General features: G+C 47.1%; 1 protein-coding gene across 30 annotated transcripts in view; it reads left to right on the forward strand.

Annotated features, from left to right (window-relative positions):
• The window catches only part of Kcnma1 (potassium calcium-activated channel subfamily M alpha 1), a 729,767-nt gene that overhangs the window by 188,895 nt on the left and 519,360 nt on the right, over positions 1-21,512 (forward strand). For all 30 annotated transcript variants that reach the window (XM_041633822.1, XM_041633823.1, XM_041633826.1 and 27 more), the window contains exon 2: positions 19,016-19,177. In XM_041633822.1, coding sequence (XP_041489756.1) covers positions 19,016-19,177 — 162 coding nt within the window. The remainder of the gene's footprint in view (positions 1-19,015; positions 19,178-21,512) is intronic.

A 21,512-nucleotide genomic window follows, 5' to 3' on the forward strand; every position in this document is an offset into this window, starting at 1 on the left:
TGGAAAGTTTCTTTTGTGTCGCCAGGAAGAATGAGCATAGACCTGGAGCATGGACTGGTACCAGGGTTTGAAGAGGGAAGCTGAGTAGTCACCGAAGGAGGGAAGGTGGGATGGACCACAGATGTGCAGGTTGTTTTCCTTCCTGCTGACCCATGCACCCCTGACCACCTGAGGTCCTTCTTTCCTGGTCTCTGGCTATGCATTCTTGGACCCCAACTTAATGACTAACATTCTTTGCTTGCTGCATGCCTCCTATGAAGCCAGAGTTCTGTGTGTTGCCATTCCCCAGGGCATGACCATGAGATTCTTACAGGGGTGGGTGTTGATGGAATTAACCATGGTGCTCTAATAGAATGAGGGCTGATGACAGAGGACCAAGTTACAAAGTTACACTGAGGGACAGAGGAGCCAGAATTGAACAAACACAAGTGGGAAACGTTGACTGTGATTCAGATATCTGGGCAGGTTTCCTGGTAGAGGTGCCTTGAAGAATGTGTACTTGGCAAGGGCAGGACAGTAGTTAATTCAGCATGTGTGAAGTGATGGAGATGAGAGACAGGGCTCAATGGACGCAGGGTCAGACTAGGGAAGTCCTGAGCATGGTCAGGGCGGAGCCAGTGGTCCTGAAGCTTCCTACCTGGTTTGGAAATGTGACTCCAATCCTTGATCACTTCATGTTCTTGACACCTTAATCCAAGGCAGCAGAACACATACGTTCTTGCTTGCATGCTCCCTGCCCCTCACCATGCCAGTCATCCCTCCTTCATTTCACAGCCTCCCCAGGCAGGTACAGGCCATGAATCACTTCCTCCTCCCATGAAGTTTTTATAGGCATAGTCCTTAACAGAAACCAGGAACACACTGTTACTCCCACAAGCTCACTGCGGTCCTAGCCTCTATGCTTGTGTTTACCTTTGACCTCCCAGTTTCTTCTGATATCCTGGCTGCTGACTGTTTTCTAAGATCAGCGACTTTCACCAAGGTTTTCCTATTCCCGGCTCTGCCGTGGACACAGGGCTATTTGTAGTCTGAACCTTCCATCCTTTGCCAGGAAAAACTTCACAAATGCTGGCAGTTAGGTCCCTTAAGAGCAGTTTGGCCAATTAATTTATTAAAACCTTATGAAAATAAGGAAACAAAACAGATCTACAGAAAGGAATGCTTTAAAAGCACAAAATGGTTAATAATAATTGAGAGAAAATCTAAATCATTGTCATCTGGCTCAGAAAATATAGTGAAGTTGGCCTTTTGTATCCATGGGTTCAAACAACGACAGACTGAAAGTATTTGGAAGAAAATGGATATATGTTACAGATCTTTTTTTCTTGTAGTTGATGCAGCATTCACATTGTACTAGATACAGTAAACAGCAGAGAGAAGAGTCAGACTGTTCAGGGAGGTGTGTGTGGGCTACACTAGTAAGTACCATGCCATTCTAAGAAGCTAGTAATTCTCTGCTCTAGACCTAGGAGCTTTATAAAGATGGATCATAGAGATTCAAGATCCTCTGCTTGTCTCTGGTGAGGTCTCCCTGACTGTGGTGTTATGAGGAGCCAGGCTTGCTATCCTATTTCATGTCATGTCACTCTTGAGAGAACTAGTCTTCACTCCCTGAGATCAGCACTAATCTCTTCCTTGGGCAGTGTCCCCATTACCCTGTCAAGTTTCCCCCCACTTCGCCTTGTAAATGCTGGCACACTGGGGACCAAGCTTCTCGTAGATGAACCGTTAGGGGACAAACCATAACAGGACTTGGGCATTGAGGATTTGGTTATCCTGCATGTATAGGGACCAAGAACCAATCACAGTACGAAGGAGAGTTACGCCAGCAGTGTTCTCAGCAGCCTCCACACGTCCCCCTTCCCCTGACTGATTTTTCATGTCTGATGTCATTAGTTGCCATAATCTCTACCTAGACAGAGAAAACCAGCTTCACAGAGAGAAAAATTGAAATCTAGGATTAAGGCAGTGGTCTGCTTTCTGGAGATGCTCACACAAAAGACATTCCCCTTATCCATCAGTCTTAGTTGCTATAGAAACATAAGGCTGGCAGGATGTCTGCCCGGGTGATGCCCACAGTGTTTAGACAACAGCCCCCATACTGTTGGGCTCGTCTCTCTGCTGCTGTTTGATGTTTGTAGAGATTTCTGAGATTTGGGACTTCCCTGTTTCTTCTTCTCAGCACTCATACCCCTCCCCATGTCACAATAAACAATGTGCTTTTGCTTCTTATCTAGGGAGCTTAAGGTTCCTCAGGTGAAAATCTGGAAAAACCAACAACAGTTTAGAAATAACTCACGATTAACTAGGTTACAGATAGTTTGGAGATTGCATTTCCAGTAGTGGTGAAGGGCTAGAGCCTGTATTTGTAGAAGACACTGAGTCTCATTAAGAAAACAGCTTCCACAGGGACAGACGTCTAGATGGCTCTTTGCTCTGTCTTCCAAGAAAGGTGTATGTACTCTATTTTAGGGTTTGGGTCCCCAAAGTGCTATCAGCAGTATCTCTTTGACTATTTATAATGGGTGCACTGTAACCCTATTTACAGATTCTCAAAACTGAAGGGAAACAGGAAGGCTGGTGGGAGGAGGCCTTTGTGTGCAAGTGTGTGGGATAACACCTTTTGGCTTCCTGTTAACCCATTTTCTCTGTCTGACTTCATCAGCATGTCTTCCTGACCAAGGTCTGGTGACAGGGAAAGCATTGAGTGCCCCCGGTGTTTTAAGCCTATGCTTCCAGACACTCAGTGTGCTCTGTCTGGGTGGAAAACTTCATCCAAAGCCAGACTGAATCACATCAGTTTCTAAGACATTCCTCAACCATGTTAGGCAAGCTGGGTTAGAAGGAAACCTGATATAATTTTGGAAAAGCCTTCCTAGAGAAAGGACATTCTCACAGCTGCCTAACCTCTTTCAATGTCCAGAGTTGGAGGGGCCCCAGGCTCCAGAGAGGAGCTCGGTGGCCCTGGGGCTGACAGGGAGACTGCTTAAGGTTTTGTAAGGTATTGAAGGAATAGACGCTCTCTGAACCCCATAGGAATGCAAGTTCATTGCTTTGCCCCTGTCTGAAAAGGAATTGTTAAATTTCACATTGACACCAGACTCTTCTGCTTGGCTGCAGTGCTGGGAACCTGGATTCAGCTAGAGTGTGTAAGGACTCAAGATCTTGGGTGGTTGAGCTCTCTGACCCCAGCTAGCACGTGGCAGGGCTGAAGCTTGGATGGCTTATAGCAGTCGGTACTAACTGTCACCTGTATGCCTGGTCAGTGACTGGGCCATTTTTTTTGCTTCATGGGATCCCTGTGTACTGCTAGGCCTTAGCTTCCCAAATAGAGGTCATGTTCCATGTCTCAAAAGGCAGACCAATAGCCAAATTATAACAGCTGTCTCTGACCTCTGGCCAGACTCCATCCAAGTTCAGCAAATGGAAAAGGCAGACAAATACTCAGTTGGTGAGCTCTATAGACTCATTTGTCTAGGTCCTAAATTACAGTGGAAAGTTTCCTGGGATGGGATGACTCCTTCTGTAAACAAGGACATTCATCTTGTTGTGATGGACGTTCCTGGGGAAGCATGTGCCTCTCAGAGGCTCTGTGTCATCTCGTCATGCCTGGAGTAAGGTTTGCAACTGACAGTACAGTTGCAAAGGAATGACAGTGAGGGCAACAGCCTCAGATTGTGCCGGGAATCCTGGAGGCTGGCCTGAATTAGCTAGCTGTCAACAGCTGGGGACTACGCTCAGCTTCCCAGCGTCTATTGAGTGGGGGTTCTAAATTAATTGGTGCATAACTTTTCATTGTTTTGCTGCATACCAGATTCTTTGGGGGTATAGAAAAGAAGAGCTAAGGAGATGGCTCACTGGGTAAGAGTGGTTGCTGCATAAGCCTGGGGGCCCAAGTTTGATACCTGGCACCTGTGTGAAAACATGGCATGGTTTTGTGTTCCTATAACCCTGGTGTCAGTGGGTGTAGGCAGCTGTATCATGGGAGCTTTTTGGCCAGTCAGTCTCACTGGAAAAGGTGATGCACACTTCAGCAAGAGACCCTGTCTTAAGAGTATATGGTAAAAAGACATAGAGAAAGACACTGTTTGCTGGGGAACCCTCATAGCCATGTGCATGTGCTACAAACATATCGGTGTGTGTGTGTGTGTGTGTGTGTGTGTGTGTATTTTTGCTCTATCTCAAGGAACTTCCAGAATTAGAACATTGCAACATGCAGGCATGAAAAGAAAACATGAATTTCTAGCTGTGTCCAGTATTGATAAACCAGAGGGGATTGGGGCACCCGAGGAAAGATGGAGGAAGATCTGTGTGAGAGGACTTTACTGGGACTCTGGGATTTGATCAGGAAAGATGTGGGGAATGGAGAGAGAGCTTCCCAGGAGAGAAATGGCGATACAAAAATGTGGCAATCAGGTAGACCAGGCAAGTCATATTAAGACAGAACAGTTCAGTATGGAGTTGGGGAGGGCCGCAGCCATGCTGAACCTGGAGGCCAGCAGTGAAGACTTGGCCTCGGATACTTCCAGTTCTGAGCTTTGGACAGGGCATGCTTGGCAGGGTTTTGAGGTTCCAAACATGAGGGAAGAGGGGAAAATAAGCACAGAACAAAAATCATGGTGTAGTCTGTTGTTCACTTCGCATAGCAGGAAGAGCCAGCTCCAGACCTTAGCGAGGGAGCTCCAGACCTTAACGAGGGAGCTCCAGACCTTAACGAGGGAGCTCCAGACCTTAGCGAGGGAGCTCCAGACCTTAGCGAGGGAGCTCCAGCAGGTTAGGCCGGGACCCTGACTAACCCCTCGTGGAGCTATTCTTTCATGGTGATTGCCGGGGAACAAATACAGTGTGGAGAAGATATTGCCAGGAACTAACTGCAAGGACCAGAGCGAGAAGCAAAGGGGTGGAAGGCTCTGTGTCACTTCAGACACTGGGCAGTGACTTAGGTTGTTTGTGCGTTACTTGTCTCTTCTCTGTATTCTTCTTCTTTGTAGAGGAGTTCCTTTTTGTCATTCATCATGCATACAGTGAGCTGGTGCCTCTCAAACGTGGCATGGCCACGGGGAGAACTGTAGCGTTTTCACGGATGCTGTCTTAGTTCTGTGTATTTCCTGTGATAGTAATAGCAAGGGCACATGATGCTGGAAACTGAGGGTCCTGGGGAGTGACTTTAAGCCAATGGTTCTCAACCTGTGGGTTGCAACCCTTTTGGGTTTGAATGGCCCTTTTATGGGGTTAATATATCAAATACCCTACATATCAGATTTTTACATTATAGTTTATAACAATAGCAAAATTACAGTTATGACGTTAGCATCAAAATAATTTTATTGCTGGGGGTCGCCACACCATGAGGAACTGAATTAAAGGGTCACAGCATTGAGGTTGAGAATCACTGCTATAAGCTCTGGAAGCATGTGATATTTTCCTTCTGCTCTGTGGGCAATGATCACTGACATTTAAACCCCTGAGGCCCAAGAATTTGTTCCCCAGTGTCTGGCTTTTCTGGTCATGACAAGTGACAAACACATCCTGAGCTCCATGTTGGAGAGAGACCTGGCCTCCTTGACTGTGACGTCTGGGTGCCTTCATTTTCCCATCTGTAGAATGAGAGTGTGGACTAGTAAGTGATGCCTAGACTTTTCCTGGGAGAGTCAATTAAACTTTAAAACACTGAGAGAATTTCACAGGGTTGCTAGCTTCTTATTTTGACAAGCAAAGGCCTAACAAAGAAACTGTCAAATGCCAGTTCTGCCATCATTGTCATTTTATTCAAAGGGCATGTTAATACCCAGCAAAGAAGTGATGGCATAATGTCAGAGAAAAGGACAGCTCTTCCCTGGAGAGAGCATCATCTGTCTTTCACTGGCTTCCTTCATTTAGTTATGCTGCCTTCTTCATTCCAGATAGCATCCTGGACAGTGTGATTCTGGGTTCCATGTGGCTTCTATGAAGCCAGAGCACCCGGGAGCTAACCTACAAAACCTACTATGCAGTGCGAGGTCCCATCAGGCCCAATTAGCTCCATCTAAGTGGTGTCACTGGGCCTACTTCCCTCTCTCCTTTTCTCACTCTTGACCATTTCCCTGTCTCTCTCTCTGGGACTTTGCTCTGGAGGCCTGTTGGCCAGTTTTCTAAGAGCTAAGAGAAGGTAGGACATGAAGAGGCTATGGCCTTTCTGAACCACTGGACAAACCCATTTAAAAAATAATTTATTTTATGGGCATTGTTGTTTGCCTGCATATTGTATGATGGTGTTGGATCCCATGGTAGTGGAGTTATAGAGAGTTGTGAGTTGTCTGTACTGGGAATTGAACCTGGGTCCCTGGAAGAGCAGTCAGTGTTCTTAACTGCTGAGCCATCTCTCCAGCCTGTTAATAGACCCATTTAACACCTATAAGACTCCCTACTCCTCAGGACCTTCAGTTTTTCCATTATTTTAGTCTCTTTGTTTCTGTGACAAAATATCCACCAAAATCAACTAAGGAGGAGAGGCTTTTCTGTCTCATAGTTCCGAGTCACAACCCATCAGTTGGGTATGTCACAGCAGCAGGTACGTGAAACAGCTGGTCACATCACATACTCAGGGAGGAAGCAGCAAGAGACAAGAAACCAAGGGTAGGATTATGTGAAGGTACTCAATTAAGGTTGCACAGTTCAGTGTAAAGTGTGCCCAAGAATCAGGACTTTTGCAACTCAGACAAGATGGCCTGACTGTCTCAAACCTCTTTCAGCCATTTTTCATTTGTGGGGATTCTACATCAATCTCTTGTGATTGCCTTGTTTTTCAAGTCTGTAGCTCCTATGTTGTTCAGCTCCTTGTTCCTAAAGGCCATGCATGTTGCAACGTCCCTGGCATCGTGACTCTGAGAGTCATCTTCATCTTTTTCAGAAAAGAAAACAGTTTTCTAGAGTTACATGATTTCCTTAAGACAAGGGATGTCCCTATGAAATGCAACTCACAAGGAAAGGGGATTTGTGGGAAATGTAAGGCCGCTGTGCTTCATAGGGACCTACTTCGCACCTCGACTGCTCGTCTTTAATATGGGAAGAGTAGAGTGTCATTTGTGGTTTTGGTAATAGCATTCACGGTGACAGTACAAAGCATTCGGACCATTGTCTCCATTACTAACCTAGCTGAACCTCTGACCCTGCTTCAGACCTGCCTGCTGTGATTAGATATGTGAGCTTGTCCTTCACCAGAGATTTCCTGTTTAGCCAGTGTGGAGCTGCTCTCACCAGGTGGTGCTGAGGGTGGACCATGGGGCTGCCTTACAGACTGACAGTTCTATGTCTGAATTCTGGCAGGTCAGCTAGCTGTCTTGGACATGCCAAAAGAATCATAGATATCTGTTAATCTATTCCAGATCTCCAAGGCCCCAACAGCAAACCCTAAGCTGTCACTTTCCCCCCTTATTAAACTAATTGAAGGAGCTAGTCATCATAATTCTTGAAAAATACAAGTATTCATCACTAAAGCTTGAGGGATACTTCGTTAATTGCAAGTACCACAGGCTGCTGTTTGAGAACATGTTTAATGCTTCATGTATCAGCCTGGAAGCCCCTATCTGAGAACGTTTCTCCAAATCCCTTTTCATACATGTCTGACTATAACCTAATTTAGGAGTCCATACTATGTTGTATTTTTAGAAACTGCCAAGTATAAGACAATCATGCCAGTATTATTGACAGAGAACACCTACCTGATTTTTTTTTTTTGGCATATTGTGTCTATCTGGGTATCATGAAATAGAAAGAAAACCTGGCCTCTAAGACTAGATCAAACTGGGGTTATACGTAGGTAGTGGTCTCCTGTGCCCATGTGCTGTAGAGTACTTCGCACTTTCTCTTCTATCAGATTCAGTGTGTTCGGACTGATATTGAGGTCTTTAATCCATTTGGACTTGAGTTTTGTGCATGGTGATAGATATGGATCTATTTTCATTCTTCTACAGATGACATCCAGTTTTGCCAGCACAATTTGTTGAAGATGCTCTCTTTTTTCTATTGTATACTTTTAGCTCCTTTATCGAAAATCAGGTGTTCATAGGTTTGTGGGTTAAAGTCAGGGTCTTCTATTCGATTCCATTGGTCGACTTCTCTGTTTTTATGCCAATACCAAGCTGTTTTCAATACTGTAGTTCTGTAATAGAGTTTGAAGTCAGGGATGGTAATGGCTCCAGAAGTTCCTTTATTGTATAAGATTATTTTGGCTATCCTGGATTTTTTGTTTTTCCATATAAAGTTGATTATTGTCTTCTCCAAATCTGTGAAGAATTTTGATGGGATTTTGATGGGGATTGCATTGAATCTATAGATTGCACAGACACTAAGGGCATCATTGAATAAATGGGACCTCCTGAGACTGAGAAGCTTCTGTAAAGCAAAGGACACTGTCACTAAGACAAAAAGGCAACCCACTTACTGGGAGAAGATCTTCACCAACCCCGCAACTGACAAAGGTCTGATCTCCAAAATATATAAAGAACTCAAGAAACTAGACCGTAAAAGGCTAATCAACCCAATTATAAAATGGGGCACTGAGCTGAACAGAGAATTCTCAACAGAAGAAGTTCAAATGGCCAAAAGACACTTAAGGTCATGCTCAACTTCCTTAGCGATCAAGGAAATGCAAATCAAGATAACTTTGAGATATCATCTTACACCTGTCAGAATGGCTAAAATAAAAAACACCAATGATAGCCTTTGCTGGAGAGTTGTGGAGAAAGGGGTACACTCACCCACTGCTGGTGGGAATGCAAACTTGTGCAACCACTCTGGAAAGCAGTGTGGCGGTTTCTCAGGAAATTCGGGATCAACCTACCCCTGGACCCAGCAATACCACTCTTGGGAATATACCCAAGAGAGGCCTTATCATACAACAAAAGTGTATGCTCTACTATGTTCATAGCAGCATTGTTTGTAATAGCCAGAACCTGGAAACAACCTAGATGCCCTTCAATGGAAGAATGGATGAAGAAAGTATGGAATATATACATATTAGAGTATTACTCAGCAGTAAAAAACAAGGACTTCTTGAATTTTGCATACAAATGGATGGAAATAGAAAACACTATCCTGAATGAGGTAGGCCAGACCCAAAAAGAGGAACATGGGATGTACTCACTCATATTTGGTTTCTAGCCATAAATAAAGGACATTGAGCTTATAATTCATGTTCCTAGAGAAGCTAAATAAGAAGGTGAATCCAAAGACAAACACATAGGCATCCCCTGAATATTAACCTTCATCAGGCGATGAAAGGAGACAAAGACAGAGACCCACATTAGAGCACCGGACAGAAATCTCAAGGTCCAAATCAGGAGCAGAAGGAGACGGAGCACGAGCAAGGAACTCAGGACCGTGAGGGGTGCACCCACACACTGAGACAATGGGGATGTTCTATCGGGAACTCACCAAGGCCAGCTGGCCTGGGTCTGAAAAAGCGTGGGATATATCCGGACTCGCTGAACATAGGGGACAATGAGGAATACTGAGAACTCAAGAACAATCGCAGTGGGTTTTTGATCCTACTGTATGTACTGGCTTTGTGGGAGCCTAGGCAGTTTGGATGCTCACCTTACTAGACCTGGATAGAGGTGGGCGGTCCTTGGGCTTCCCACAGGTCAGGGAACCCTGATTGCTCTTGGAGCAGATGAGGGAGGGGGACTTGATCGGGGGAGGGGGAGGGAAATGGGAGGCGGTGGCGGGGAGGAGGCAGATATTCTTAATAAATAAATAAATTAAAAAAATAAAAATAAGAAGGAATATAAAAAAAAAGACTAGATCAAACTTAAAGTTCAGCTTGGCTACTCCCAAGAATGGGCTCACACTCTGATATAAATAACCACACAGGAAACTCCGCCTGCTATTTGAATAAGAATCTTCCAAGAGCCAGCTACTCCATGGTCCTTAGTGGACTAGGAGGGGCTTAGAGAACTCTCTGAGAAAATCTGCAAGGATCGCTGCCTTCCTTCCTTATGTCCCCAGCGAGGGAAATGACACTCAGTGGACAGGGCTGAGCCAGGAACAAATGCAACGAGGGATTCATCAGTAGTCCAAGCTACAAGGTCAAGGTGGCTCAGCCCCAGACAAGACCCTTGGGGACTGCTCACACAGCTCCTCTTCTTTGATTCTGAGACACAAGAGTGTGAGGCAGAGATGGTGAGCTTTTGCTAAAGGTCGCTTGGCCTTTCGTGACTGTTACCTGTGTCCCACCAGTCCTCTCAAGTACAGTGGCTCCCACAGAGAGAAAGTGTGCATCTGGTACCCCCGGACAGCACTGGTGGAAAAGCCTGAAACATGAGAGCTATGGTAGGGACACCTGGCCCTCCCTGGTGGTCTTCTGACTCCCAAACGATAGGCTTCGTCTGGGCTTGTTTTTAAGCCTTTGTGGGCCAAATCTGTGAACAGGGTGCCCATCCCTGGAGCCATGGCCCAATAGTTAAAGAGAACACCAGCTGGATATTCAGGGTGGTCTCATACAGGGTCCCCAAGATCTGTGGCAAGGGTTTTTTGTGCAGCCATTAGATACCTAGGACGGTCTGAGTAGCCAGGGAAAGGGTGCACAACGACTTCCCAAGGGCAGACATGAGCTCTGCTTCCCTCCCTCACCAGCTCTGGCTGAGACCTGAGGACTCCTCTGCCCCAGTTCTCTCCTGCAGTGTCTACCTCCTCTCAGCCTTCCATTCACAGAACTCTGGCCATAAACACCCCAGCTGGCGGCACCCACATTATGCTTTACTTGCTTGAGCTGCTTTCGGTAATCTGCCTAATGCCCTAATATGCAGGATTACTGGTACCTGGGGAAATGCCCATGGTCTGCTGTCCTGCCGCTCGGGATGTTTGAAATACCGTGGTGGGCTTCCTCTTCCATCAATAGCAGTGGGGTGGGCACGAAAGGAGCAGAGTTCTTCTGTTCGTAGGTCTGGGGAACCCTAGGGGCGCAAGACCAGAAGGACGGTTTGCCATAAAGATGCTCCCTCTTGGGGGGGATATTTTGAGTTAATGGTATTTCGGGGTTTTTAGGCTATTTCAGAATGTCATGGTCATTCTTATTAAAAAAATATGAAACAGGCATATGGACATTTCACACTCACCCCCTGCCAAACAAACAAACAAACAAAAAACAGCAAAAAAAAAAAAATCCCTGTGTTCACTTAAGAGCAAGTGGCACAGAACTTTGATAGGATGAAGAATTCAAAGACTCTTTGATGAGATTGTCACAGGGCCTGAGCCTGCGTCCTCTGTCCTCCCTGCATGGTCCTCTGTGGTCCCTCACAGAGACTGCGCCTCCTAGGTCAAAGAACTCTGGGTTTGACTTACTACTTCTTGTTACCCTGGTGAGGACTCTGTCCAGAGAAACCACAAAGTCTGACACTGCCTGCACAGGCCTCCCAAGGTCAGGTCCAGTTCTGCCACCTGTCACGATTCCTCTGGCAAGACAGAAGGCCCTTGTGCTGTGTGTCCAGCTGAGGGCATCTGTGTGCAGGTTCCTGGCTCAGCTTGACAGATGGGGAGGAGGCCAGAGGAAGGCAGGGGCATGGCTAGGAACAATAAAGAAGGCCGATGCAGCAATAAACTCAGAGCGGGGACGGAAAATGAGGAAAGGAGATTCAAGTCTCCTGGTCCTGCCTGCTACAAGGGCTCTCTAGCATCTGCTCCATCCATTAGTCCCAGGGCCCCGAGGAGAGGCTCCAGATTAAGATTCCCCAGGATGGGGGCTGCCTCGAGCCCCTTGGATGGTCCAGAGGGAGAAGGACAAGTGGTTCTCCTTCAGATCACAGCCTCACCCAAGTACCTCAGGCAATGTAGGACCCAGCCAGGGACAGGCCTAGCATACCGAAGCCCTGGCCAGAGAGCAGCTCGGCCTCTGTGGATGTGAAGGACAAGGGATAAAGTCAGATCTTCTGCATGGAGAGCGTCAGCTCTCAGCAGGAGGGCTGCCTAACCTGTCAGTGCCCATGTTCATTTCCAGTGCAACATTTGACGCCTTAAAGTAGGGTTTTGTAGTGGTTCTTGGAGCACAAAGGATGGTGTTCTTCTGACCTTGGTTCAGCCAACGTCCTGAGGTATAAAGACCTTGAGGAAGGTTCCCTGTGGAGTGTGCAGTGGCAGAAGCTGGTGCAGTGCACACTCATAATGTTGACAGACCTTAACCGTGTCAGTCACCCTCCTATTAATTCCTTTCTACCACTCCCCTGTCCCTGAGATAGCAGGACAGATTTGTGCCATGCCCCCCCCCCTCTTTTGCTGTCAGTCAGTGGGGTTTAAATTCTGCCAGTTGTCTTCTTGGGCCAGCTGCTTAGAGCTGTATCTGTTAAATGAGGACATTAGCACCTACCTCATAGGACTGCTACAACCATGCTCATAATGGCAGCCAGTGTTGTCGAGGCGGTGCTCTTTACTAATATAATCTAGATCCTGTGCTTGCAAAAAACTGGCTTTCATCTGCTGCAGTTCTCTTCCTTGCCCCTCCTCCCTCACCTACCTCTTCCTCTTAGGTTCTCCCTTTCTTCCATTCTCTCTCCTTCTCCTCCTCCTTCCTAGTCCCTTTCCTCTTCTCTCTCCCTTTCCTTCCTTCCTCTCACCTTTTCTCTTTCCTTCTTGTTTCCCTCCTGCCTTTCTCTCCCTTCTATCCTGCTCCCTCTTCGTCCCCTTTCCTACTCTTCTCCTCTATCTTCCTTTCCCTCTCCTTTCTCCTTTCCAGCTTTTCTCTTCTTTCCCCCACTCCATTAAAATTGATTTGTTCTTACTGGAGCCTGTAGTGTTTAAATTGTAAAAAGCAACAGGGGTCTGCACTGTGGAGTTTCACTATAGTGATCAAAGTGCATAAGTTTCCAGGTGGCCATGAACATCCTACCTGCACAGATTTATTTCCAGTGTGGTGGTCAGGAAAGGCATCAGGCAAGGGTCTGAACCGACACCTGGAGACCAGTGTGTGAATACTGGGGCCAAGAGAGCAACCAGTTACAGTAGCCTCTAAATAGAAGTAGCCCAGGAAGGTCCTGGAGCACAAGGAATCCGGCGCAGCTGCAGTGACATTCTGATGACAGAGAGTAGTGGGGCAGATTGGATAGTTGGCACAGTGTGACATGACTTCTCTGCAGAAAGGAAAGGGCAGCCCCAGAAGGGTGTTGGTGACGGCGACAAAGTGAGACTAGGGTTTTTAAAGACTGTATTCTCCTTTCCAGATGGCCATGGCCTAAGTGACTCTTCAGGCAGGGGGCGAAGGACCAGGAACCAAAGCCCGAGGTGTAATCAAACCCATTTCAGGCTCGCAGCTCCCTCCTGGGGTGGGCCTCTTCAGTCCCTTGGACCAGCTGGCTCCCCATCTCAACTTACCTGCTGAGGTGTGGTGCCTGAGGTGACCTTGGTCCCTGACTGTGCCAACACAGGTCTGTGTGCTCATCCTGGTCAGGGAGAGAGCCTGAGCCGGCAGGGGCGGAAGACAGCTGCTTGCACCCTGCCAGGGGGTTTTTCTAGCACAAGGCTTCTGCCTGGACTTGTCATTGCAACATCTCTGTGGTAAGAAAAGAAAGGGCCCTGACTGTGCCTTCTGCAGCAAGATAGAGCTAAACACATCAGCTTTGTGCGCCGAGAAGCTGCTGCTGGCTTTGGGGTGTGAGTCTCCTCCCCTAGAGCAGCCCCAATTCTTACCAGTACTGGAGGATAGGGGTGCCTCACTGTCCTGCTTACCAAACAGCGGTGTCTGGGGGACTGCTCTGCTCTGTGTGACCAGGGCCTCTGCAAGAGCCACTGGGCAGGACAGGTGGAATACACCATTTACAGAATAGCATACAAGGGTTTGGGGACATGAAATAATTTACCTAAAGCTACCCCCAAGAACTGATCTTGGACTTCAGCCTCTGGACTTCAGCATCTCTCTTCTCAAGGCTCTTTGTCCTGACTCGGTGCACTGGGACCTCACTGGGCTAGCCTGGTGAGAGTCATGCGGGTGCGTTCATAGCCCTTTGTTTCTTGTCTGTGTAGCCAGGAAGAGGGACAGTATCCTAAGAAGTTGCCAAGCCCCTTGCTTTTTTAGTGTTTCTTTACAAAAATTAGCATACAAAAGCAATAGGTTCCACCATGGCGTTTACATTTATGTATTTGTACATAGGCTTCTTCCCCATTTCCCTTTCATACTGGTTCCCTTCTTCCCCTCAAATTGTCCTTCTCCTTTCATGTCGTGTGTGTGTGTGTGTGTGTGTGTGTGTGTGTGTGTGTATTCAAATCTAGATCTCATACATGAGAGAAAATACAGTATTTGTTTTTGTGAGTCTGGCTTCTATGCCTAACATTCTGAGCTGTATTCTTAAGTTGCATTGCTGTTTGGTAGCGATTCTCAAATTCCCAACAGATGGTCTGTATGCTGACCACCGGTGACGGTGACTGGGGTCCAATCAGGCCATTGGCCACAGGTGACGTCATGGTGGGAACAAGACGAAAAGGAATAAAGAGAAGGTAGGAAAGGGCCAGTAGGGTGTGTGGTGGTGGTGGGAGGCGGGTACTGAGTGTGTTCTGCTCTCCAGTGTCCTCCAGCTTCCTATGCCTACTGCCTGGCTCAGAAACTTTCTCTAAACATAGACTCTATCACCAAGGCCAGATGCAAGCCCAGTATACAGCTGTGCCTGGCCAAGGGGTGCAGGCAGGGTCAGGGATAGATACAGATGTGTGCTTCTTTATTCAGGAATCCTCCCAGGGTGGATACTGGGGCTTTGTTTCTCTGTCTCTTTTACATGTCCCTTTCTCCTTCCCTAAACATCTTTCCCTCTATGTCTGTGCATTTTGTCCGGTCCCCCTGAGACTGTGGCCGTGTAGTCAGAAGTCTGCAGAGACTGTCTCCCTTGGGGGTCAGGGAGAGGGTCATATGGTGATTTTCTTGCCAACACCAAGTTCACCCTTTCTGAAGAGTGTTCGAATCCTTTGTAGGAAAGTGGGAAGCCTGGGTTAGCTGGGCAGGAGCTTTGCCATTCAGGAGCTGCATCTTGCCTCTGAGGCACTGTGCCATGGAATGCAGAAGGAAGAATGAAGTCCTGTGACCCAGAAACTGCCTTGCTCTGGCCTGTCTCTCCTCCTTGGAAGGGAGCGGTTGGTGTAATGGAGTTGGAGGTCAGGGTGCATCTAAGAGAACACTTGGTCTGACCCCCCTAGTATGGGAGTTCCTCCCTGACTGTCATGGACGGAGTCCCACCATCTTGCTGGACCCAGGCAGCAATAGAAGCTCCTGGTCCTGAGAGCCAGTTGCCCAGCCAGAGGGTACTATCATGCAGAAGTCACCCGTTTTCTGTTCTCTTGTCACTCATGGAGGCTCATGTTGGACCGGTGGCCTTTCCAGGGCCCAGAGACTGAAACGGCATCGGAGGCAGCTGTGGCAGTTGTGGTTTGAACCGAGCATCACATGAACCACTATGCCTCACACCTTCCCAGAGATGGGCTCTTCTCCTTGCTTCGCACAGAGGAGTTATGGGAGTAGAGGGCACCCATGTCCTAGTGGGCTCTCTGCTGTCCCCAGGTGACAGCTCTCAGTTACTGGAGTTTTAAAATGGCCTGTGAAATCCCACTGATCTGCTGGACTTCTTAGAGAGCGTAAGAAAGCATGGAAAACTTTTACGTTCTAGCTGCTGAAATCCAATTCTGGCTCCATAGATGGAGACCCCTGATGCTCTAATAAGCTCTAACTGAACACCCCTTGCCTCCTGGATGCCTTCAACAGGGCCCCTTAGCCCTCCAGGTCCCACCCACTTTCCTCCGGCCGTAACATTAGTAGAGGGTTGCAGGTCTTTGCCTTTCGGGCACAGAAACCCCTAGCACCTGACAGGCTGGCACAGGGCTTGATGTAGCTCCCTGTGTCTGTGGCCCCTCCTCCAGTCCTGCCTCCCACACGTGGTAATTAAGCTCACAACATCTAGTATAAGCAAATAATAACAAGGGCATTATCTCTGTTAGTTTGTGTTTTTCCCTGCCTATCATAAAGCAATTAAAATAATGAATGCCTTGTAAAACAATAGGTAAGAGGGTTGGAGGAATAGCATACTATGCACTGTGTACCTCTTATGCTGTGAATTATAGATGCATTAAAACCATGGGGGCTGCAGGGAACTCCTGCCTCTGGGCCTTTTCCATGCTGAAAAGTGTCTGTCCTTTGAGGCAGCAGGCTCAAGCAGCAGGAAATTGGGCCTCCTCGTGGCCAGAGCCCATTTGTCTGCTGTTATGTGTAGCACAGTTGGTAGTGTGCTTGCCTAGAGTGCTCTAAGTCCTGAGTTTGATTTCTAGTCTGGCATGAACTGGAAGTGGTAGTATACGCCTCTAATCTCAGGAGCTTGGAAGTTCAAGGTCATCCTTGTCTACAGATCTAGTTTGAGGCACTTGAAGCTTGAATAGACCCTGACTCAAAAACAGCCAAATAGAAGCCAACACAAGGATGCTGGTTTGAAAGTCTATCTTCCTCTCAGCCCTCACCATTCACGGGTCAGTTCTGAAAGTAGCAGTTGTGCTGGAGTTAAGGTCTGTGGTCTGTTTTGGATGGACGAGGCCTATGGTTTCCTAGGTTGACCTCGGGTGTTGACCACCAGGTAAAACTGCAGTTTCTAGAGTGGATCTGACACCCTGAGTAATTTAGTGTACCTTGTGCTTTGATGTTGATGCTGACTCAAGATTGAACTACCGCATTCAGAGTGAGTGTACAATGTGAGGCAGGGGTAGGCCTTCTGGACTTAGTAATCGAGTCTGCTACGTGCCATTGGGCATCGTGTAGTTCCACAGAGCAAACAATATTTTCCCCCATCTCACAGGGTATTCCCTGAAGTTGAGACAGGGCTAGATTTCAGTTTTGAATATGCACCTTGGTTACCATGGCTGCCAAGGATCACATCCTATCTTCCTGGATCTCAGCCCCAGGACCAGAGCTAGCAGGCCAATGAGACTAGCCTATTAGGTTTGAGAGGCAGATATTACACAAATCAGCAGATGGTCTGAGGCCTCCCCCTCCCAGGCTCCCACTGTGGGTGTTCCAGCTCCTGCAGCTTCAAACACTGGGGAGTAAAATACCATGGGCATTCAGTCCTACAGCCCAGCTTCTCAACCCTACTCTATCTGAGCCAGGGTTGGCCAGTGAGAGAGGAGCAGGCATCGGGAACCTCTGCAAGCCCACTTTTCCTGCTTCCCTGTTCTCACTGGGCCCACCCTTCTCCTTGCAGGAGGTTTCCACCTCTGATTTCATTCCCACTTCCCAGTCTCACATTAGGCCAAAACACAATGATCCCCAGTGTTTTTCTCTTTGTAAATTGATACCAGGATTATAAATGATGAGTATAATTTCCTCACATATTTTTCTATCTCCATCCGCACTAATAATCTCAGTGGGTGTTTGAGCATGGGTCTAGTTAAATTTGATTTAGATGAATGATGAGTCTTTATTGTATGTAAAGCCATGCATTTTTGGACATATTTATAAAGGTATTTGTTTATCTAAAATTCAAATTGGGCTGAGAAGCCTATATTTCATCTGGTATCCGAAACCCAGGCTCTGGAGGTGACAATGAACAGATACTCAGATTTCTTTGTATCCATTCATTCAAAGTTTTGATTGCTTTTTTGTTGTAGTTTTTGGTTTGTGTGCTTGGACTGTGTGGCCCAGGCTAGTTTTTAACTTGTGGACAATCCTCTTGGCTAGGCCTCCTGAGATTATAGGTGTGTCCCACCATGCCTAGCTTCATCAATGTTTATTGTGTTAGCTTTGTGCTTAAGACTGTGTTAAGTATAGGAGCTGACAGCAGTGTTGGATTAGGAGTGGTTAATGAAATAAGTAAGTGAATTATAGAGTATATTATTGTTATGGGAAACAATAAATCAAAGCAGTTGGCATGACGTTTTCAGAGAATAATGAGAAAGACTTTATTGGAAAGTGGGGAGTGTATGAGTGAAAAATCTCAGGACACATTGTATGCAAAGGTGGGGTTTGGATATCTGAGGCCTTCTTTCTTCAAGCATATTTCAAGTTCTGAAGGGGGAATTTATTATCTCTTGTAACTCAGGGATCTGGACTGTAGGCACCGCTGGACCCAGGCATTCAGATGTAGGCATTGTTATTCCATCACGTCTTTCTTCCATGCTGTCTTCCTTTTCAGGGATGGATCCCTTCCCCTACCTGTTTCAGCAAATGTACTATGCTTGTGCCATATTGCCTTGACAGAGATCATCTGCCTATTCCTAGCCCAAGAGGGTCTTGCCAGGGGTCTTGCCCAAATGCCCGATCCAACAGTCTGTATTGCTAGAACCATTGTGGGTCCATCATGAGTCCCCCTTGAATGCCATAGACAGGAGAAAAGATGGGAAATTGGTAAAGAGAAATGGGGTTGGCACTATGAAGGTACAATGACTTGTGCGGAGACAATTTTGTGCTGACTGCATCCCCTCTTTAACCCTCTGTGACCAGGGGCAGGTTTGTTGCTTTGCCTTTAAAGTGGTCAGAGAAAATGCCAGTATTCTTCCCGTTCCAAGAGTATTCTAAAAGGAAATTTCAAAAGGGATCCTTTGGGTGCCAGAGCGTGCCTGTGGAAGTCAGAGGGCCTCCTTGGGTGCCAGTCCTGTCTGTCCACCTTGTCTGAGACAGGACACCTCTTTTGCTGGTCTCTATTGTGTCTGCTGCCAGGCTGGTTGACCCGTGTGTCATGTGCTTCTGGAGCTCTTTCTGTCCCCGCCTTGCATCTCTGTGTAAGAGTGTTGGAGTCACAGATGTGCTCTGCTGTGCCCAGCTCTTACATAGGTTTGAGGGATTTAAACTCACATCCCCCAGCTGCACGGAAAGTGCTTTAGCCATTAAGCAACCTCCACAGCTTGATTTTTTTAAACCAAACTAAAGAAAATAAAATCCTTAACCATCTCTCCTCCCCAACCTCTATCTTTAAGTCACATTCCCTCATCTGGGAACCCCTTTGGGTTCTGATTCTGTATAGGTGAACTTTATTTAAATCTGGTTGTTTCCTATTGACTCAACTCTGATTCTCTCTGTTGCCAGGAGGCCCAGAAGATAAATAATGGCTCCAGCCAGGCAGATGGTACCCTCAAACCAGTGGACGAAAAAGAGGAGGTGGTGGCAGCCGAGGTCGGCTGGATGACTTCCGTGAAGGACTGGGCAGGGGTGATGATATCTGCCCAGACACTGACTGGCAGAGTTCTGGTGAGTCCTTGGCCCCTCCCATATGAGGTGGTCTTGTATCCGGGAAAGGGGTTTGCTTGGGAGGAGTGATGATGCTCTGAGTTTTCTCTAGGCCAAGTTGGATGAGTGGCCACTGCTCCCCTGAGATCATGGATCAGCATGGTACTCTTTACATGTGTCCAAGTCTATAATAGTATGGGGGCATCTACAGCAAGTGAGCCAGTATCATACTTTCACAACCTGCCTGGGGGGTGAATTGAACTGTCTCTGTCAGTAAAACAGATGTGCACATACATGAACAAAAACACATGTGCACACAAACACTATACCTGTACTATCTCAGCATAAATGTTGGGGGCATAGTAACACAAACCAGAAATATGTTTAGAGCTTGTTAATCCAGGATCTAGGAGTCTCTCTATCCTTACCACACCCTGTCTGAGAGAGAGCAGGAAGGAGAGGGAGAGGGAGGGTGTTGGCCTGTACAAGTTACTACGGTCCTCTAGCAGTCTGCTTGGGTGCAGTGTCTTCATCTGCACTGTGTCAACTAGCTCATGCAGTGCTCATATGGAGACTATGAGCAGCTCCTGTATGTGTGTGTGATATAGCATATATGTGGTGAGTGTATTGTAGTATGGATGTGTGTGTGTTATAGTATATATGTGGTGAGTGTATTACAGTGTGTATGTGTGTGTTATAGTATATATGTAGTGAGTGTATTGTAGTTTGTATGTGTGTGTGTGTTATAAGCAGGATTGTGATGTCTCCATCACTTTTCAGGGAATAGAAGGTTATAGGAATTACCAGTGTCTCAGTGCAGAGTAGGGAAGAACTGGGCAGATGGGGACTGTTGTCCACTTCTGCCAACCCTCTGCCTGCTCTAGGTGGGCTCCTTTCTTATTGCAGCACTGACTGGTGGCTTTCTTGGGCTGCTCTGGGTCAGGAGTTGCCTGATGATTCGGGTGACTTATCCCAGTGGCTCTGGCACATGTTTTGTGCAGGTCACCCTTTCTGGGCTTGAAGTGGGGGTTCCGTCAATAGTAGGGACCTCATCTGCCATTGGATCAAAGATAAAGCTAGGACTTGGGGTTTTACACATGGTTCCCCAGAAACTGCTTCTCCAGTGAGGAGGTGAATGCAAGTAAAGAAGGTGATGAGAGTCTCACTTACTCAAATCCTTCCTGGCAGTGTGTGGGATAGATGCCTCACGCACACTGGAGGGAGAGGGGAAGACACCGTGTGCCCTGCTTAAGGAACTCAAGAGACTAGCCAAATAATCTGGTAGGAGAACAGGACCCTGGGATCCAAGGGACCTTCTATGAGCTCAGGCCATAAAGTCATGTTGGTGTTAGCTGAAGGCTAAGTTCAAAAGAGAGGGAATGGAAGCTGACCCTTTGGAGGACAGAGAAGCTGACAAGGTCACTTGCTACAAGAAAGAAGACAGGGGGACTGTTGTGTCCTTTGTGAACCAGGAGAGGGGCTGATGAGCACTTGCGGGTGGTTTGCTGCTGGATGTGGGAACCACTGTCATCTGTTTCCTCTTCTCATTCTGTAAGGAAGATTTCTGTTGCTCTTTCACATTGGGTTATGAGTAGATTTTGCTCTAGAGACAACTGAGGTTGGGTTCTGGGTCTGGGTATGCTTGGGTGACAAGAGTGAGGTCATGCCTTCCACACATATGGTGGCAGTTCTGTGTGGTCATGAGAATGATCTATGAAAGTCATGCTTTCAACTTTGAATGAGTGAGTTTTAAATATATAGCAAGCTAAAGTATAGGAGAAATAACATGCAGTGTAGATATCAAAAGGCCATTAGACCGGAATACAAGGCATGCGACAGAGATGGACTGGGCAAGTTGAGACACTCAGTTAGAATTCCCAAATGGCTGAACTTCCCATTGCTGAACTTCCAGCTTCTCTTTCCCACTGCAGGCACTTTAATATCATGGGTGTGAACCGTAGTAACATCTACTGGAATTAGTTTCCCTTTCAGTTTTTCTCAAGACTACAATGCTTTTACTCTTGGCCTGTTTTACCCTCTTCATCACAGAGTTTGGGGGCTGGTAGCTTATCACAGAAGAGGGGTCTTGAGGACACTTTGAGGCAAACATGCTTGGGTCTGAGACAGTCCATTCTCAGTGAACTCCTATGGCACTCGATGGTTTACCAGGAGAACATACATTCCTCTGGCCATGGCAGATACAGCGTGGCAGGGTTGGTATGGATGTTATAGCTGCTCCTGTCCAGGGCCATTACAGCCAGTGTGCTTCATCAGAACGAGCTGAGGGGTCCTAGCATCAACTCTGGGCCAGAGGTTTTGTCTGACGAGGTGGGAAACAAACACAGGCACTGATTGG

The sequence above is a fragment of the Microtus oregoni genome, unplaced genomic scaffold, assembly GCF_018167655.1.
Source record: "Microtus oregoni isolate MIOR12 unplaced genomic scaffold, Mior012 000045F_ref0000178, whole genome shotgun sequence".
In the NCBI taxonomy this organism is placed as follows: Eukaryota; Metazoa; Chordata; class Mammalia; order Rodentia; family Cricetidae; genus Microtus; species Microtus oregoni.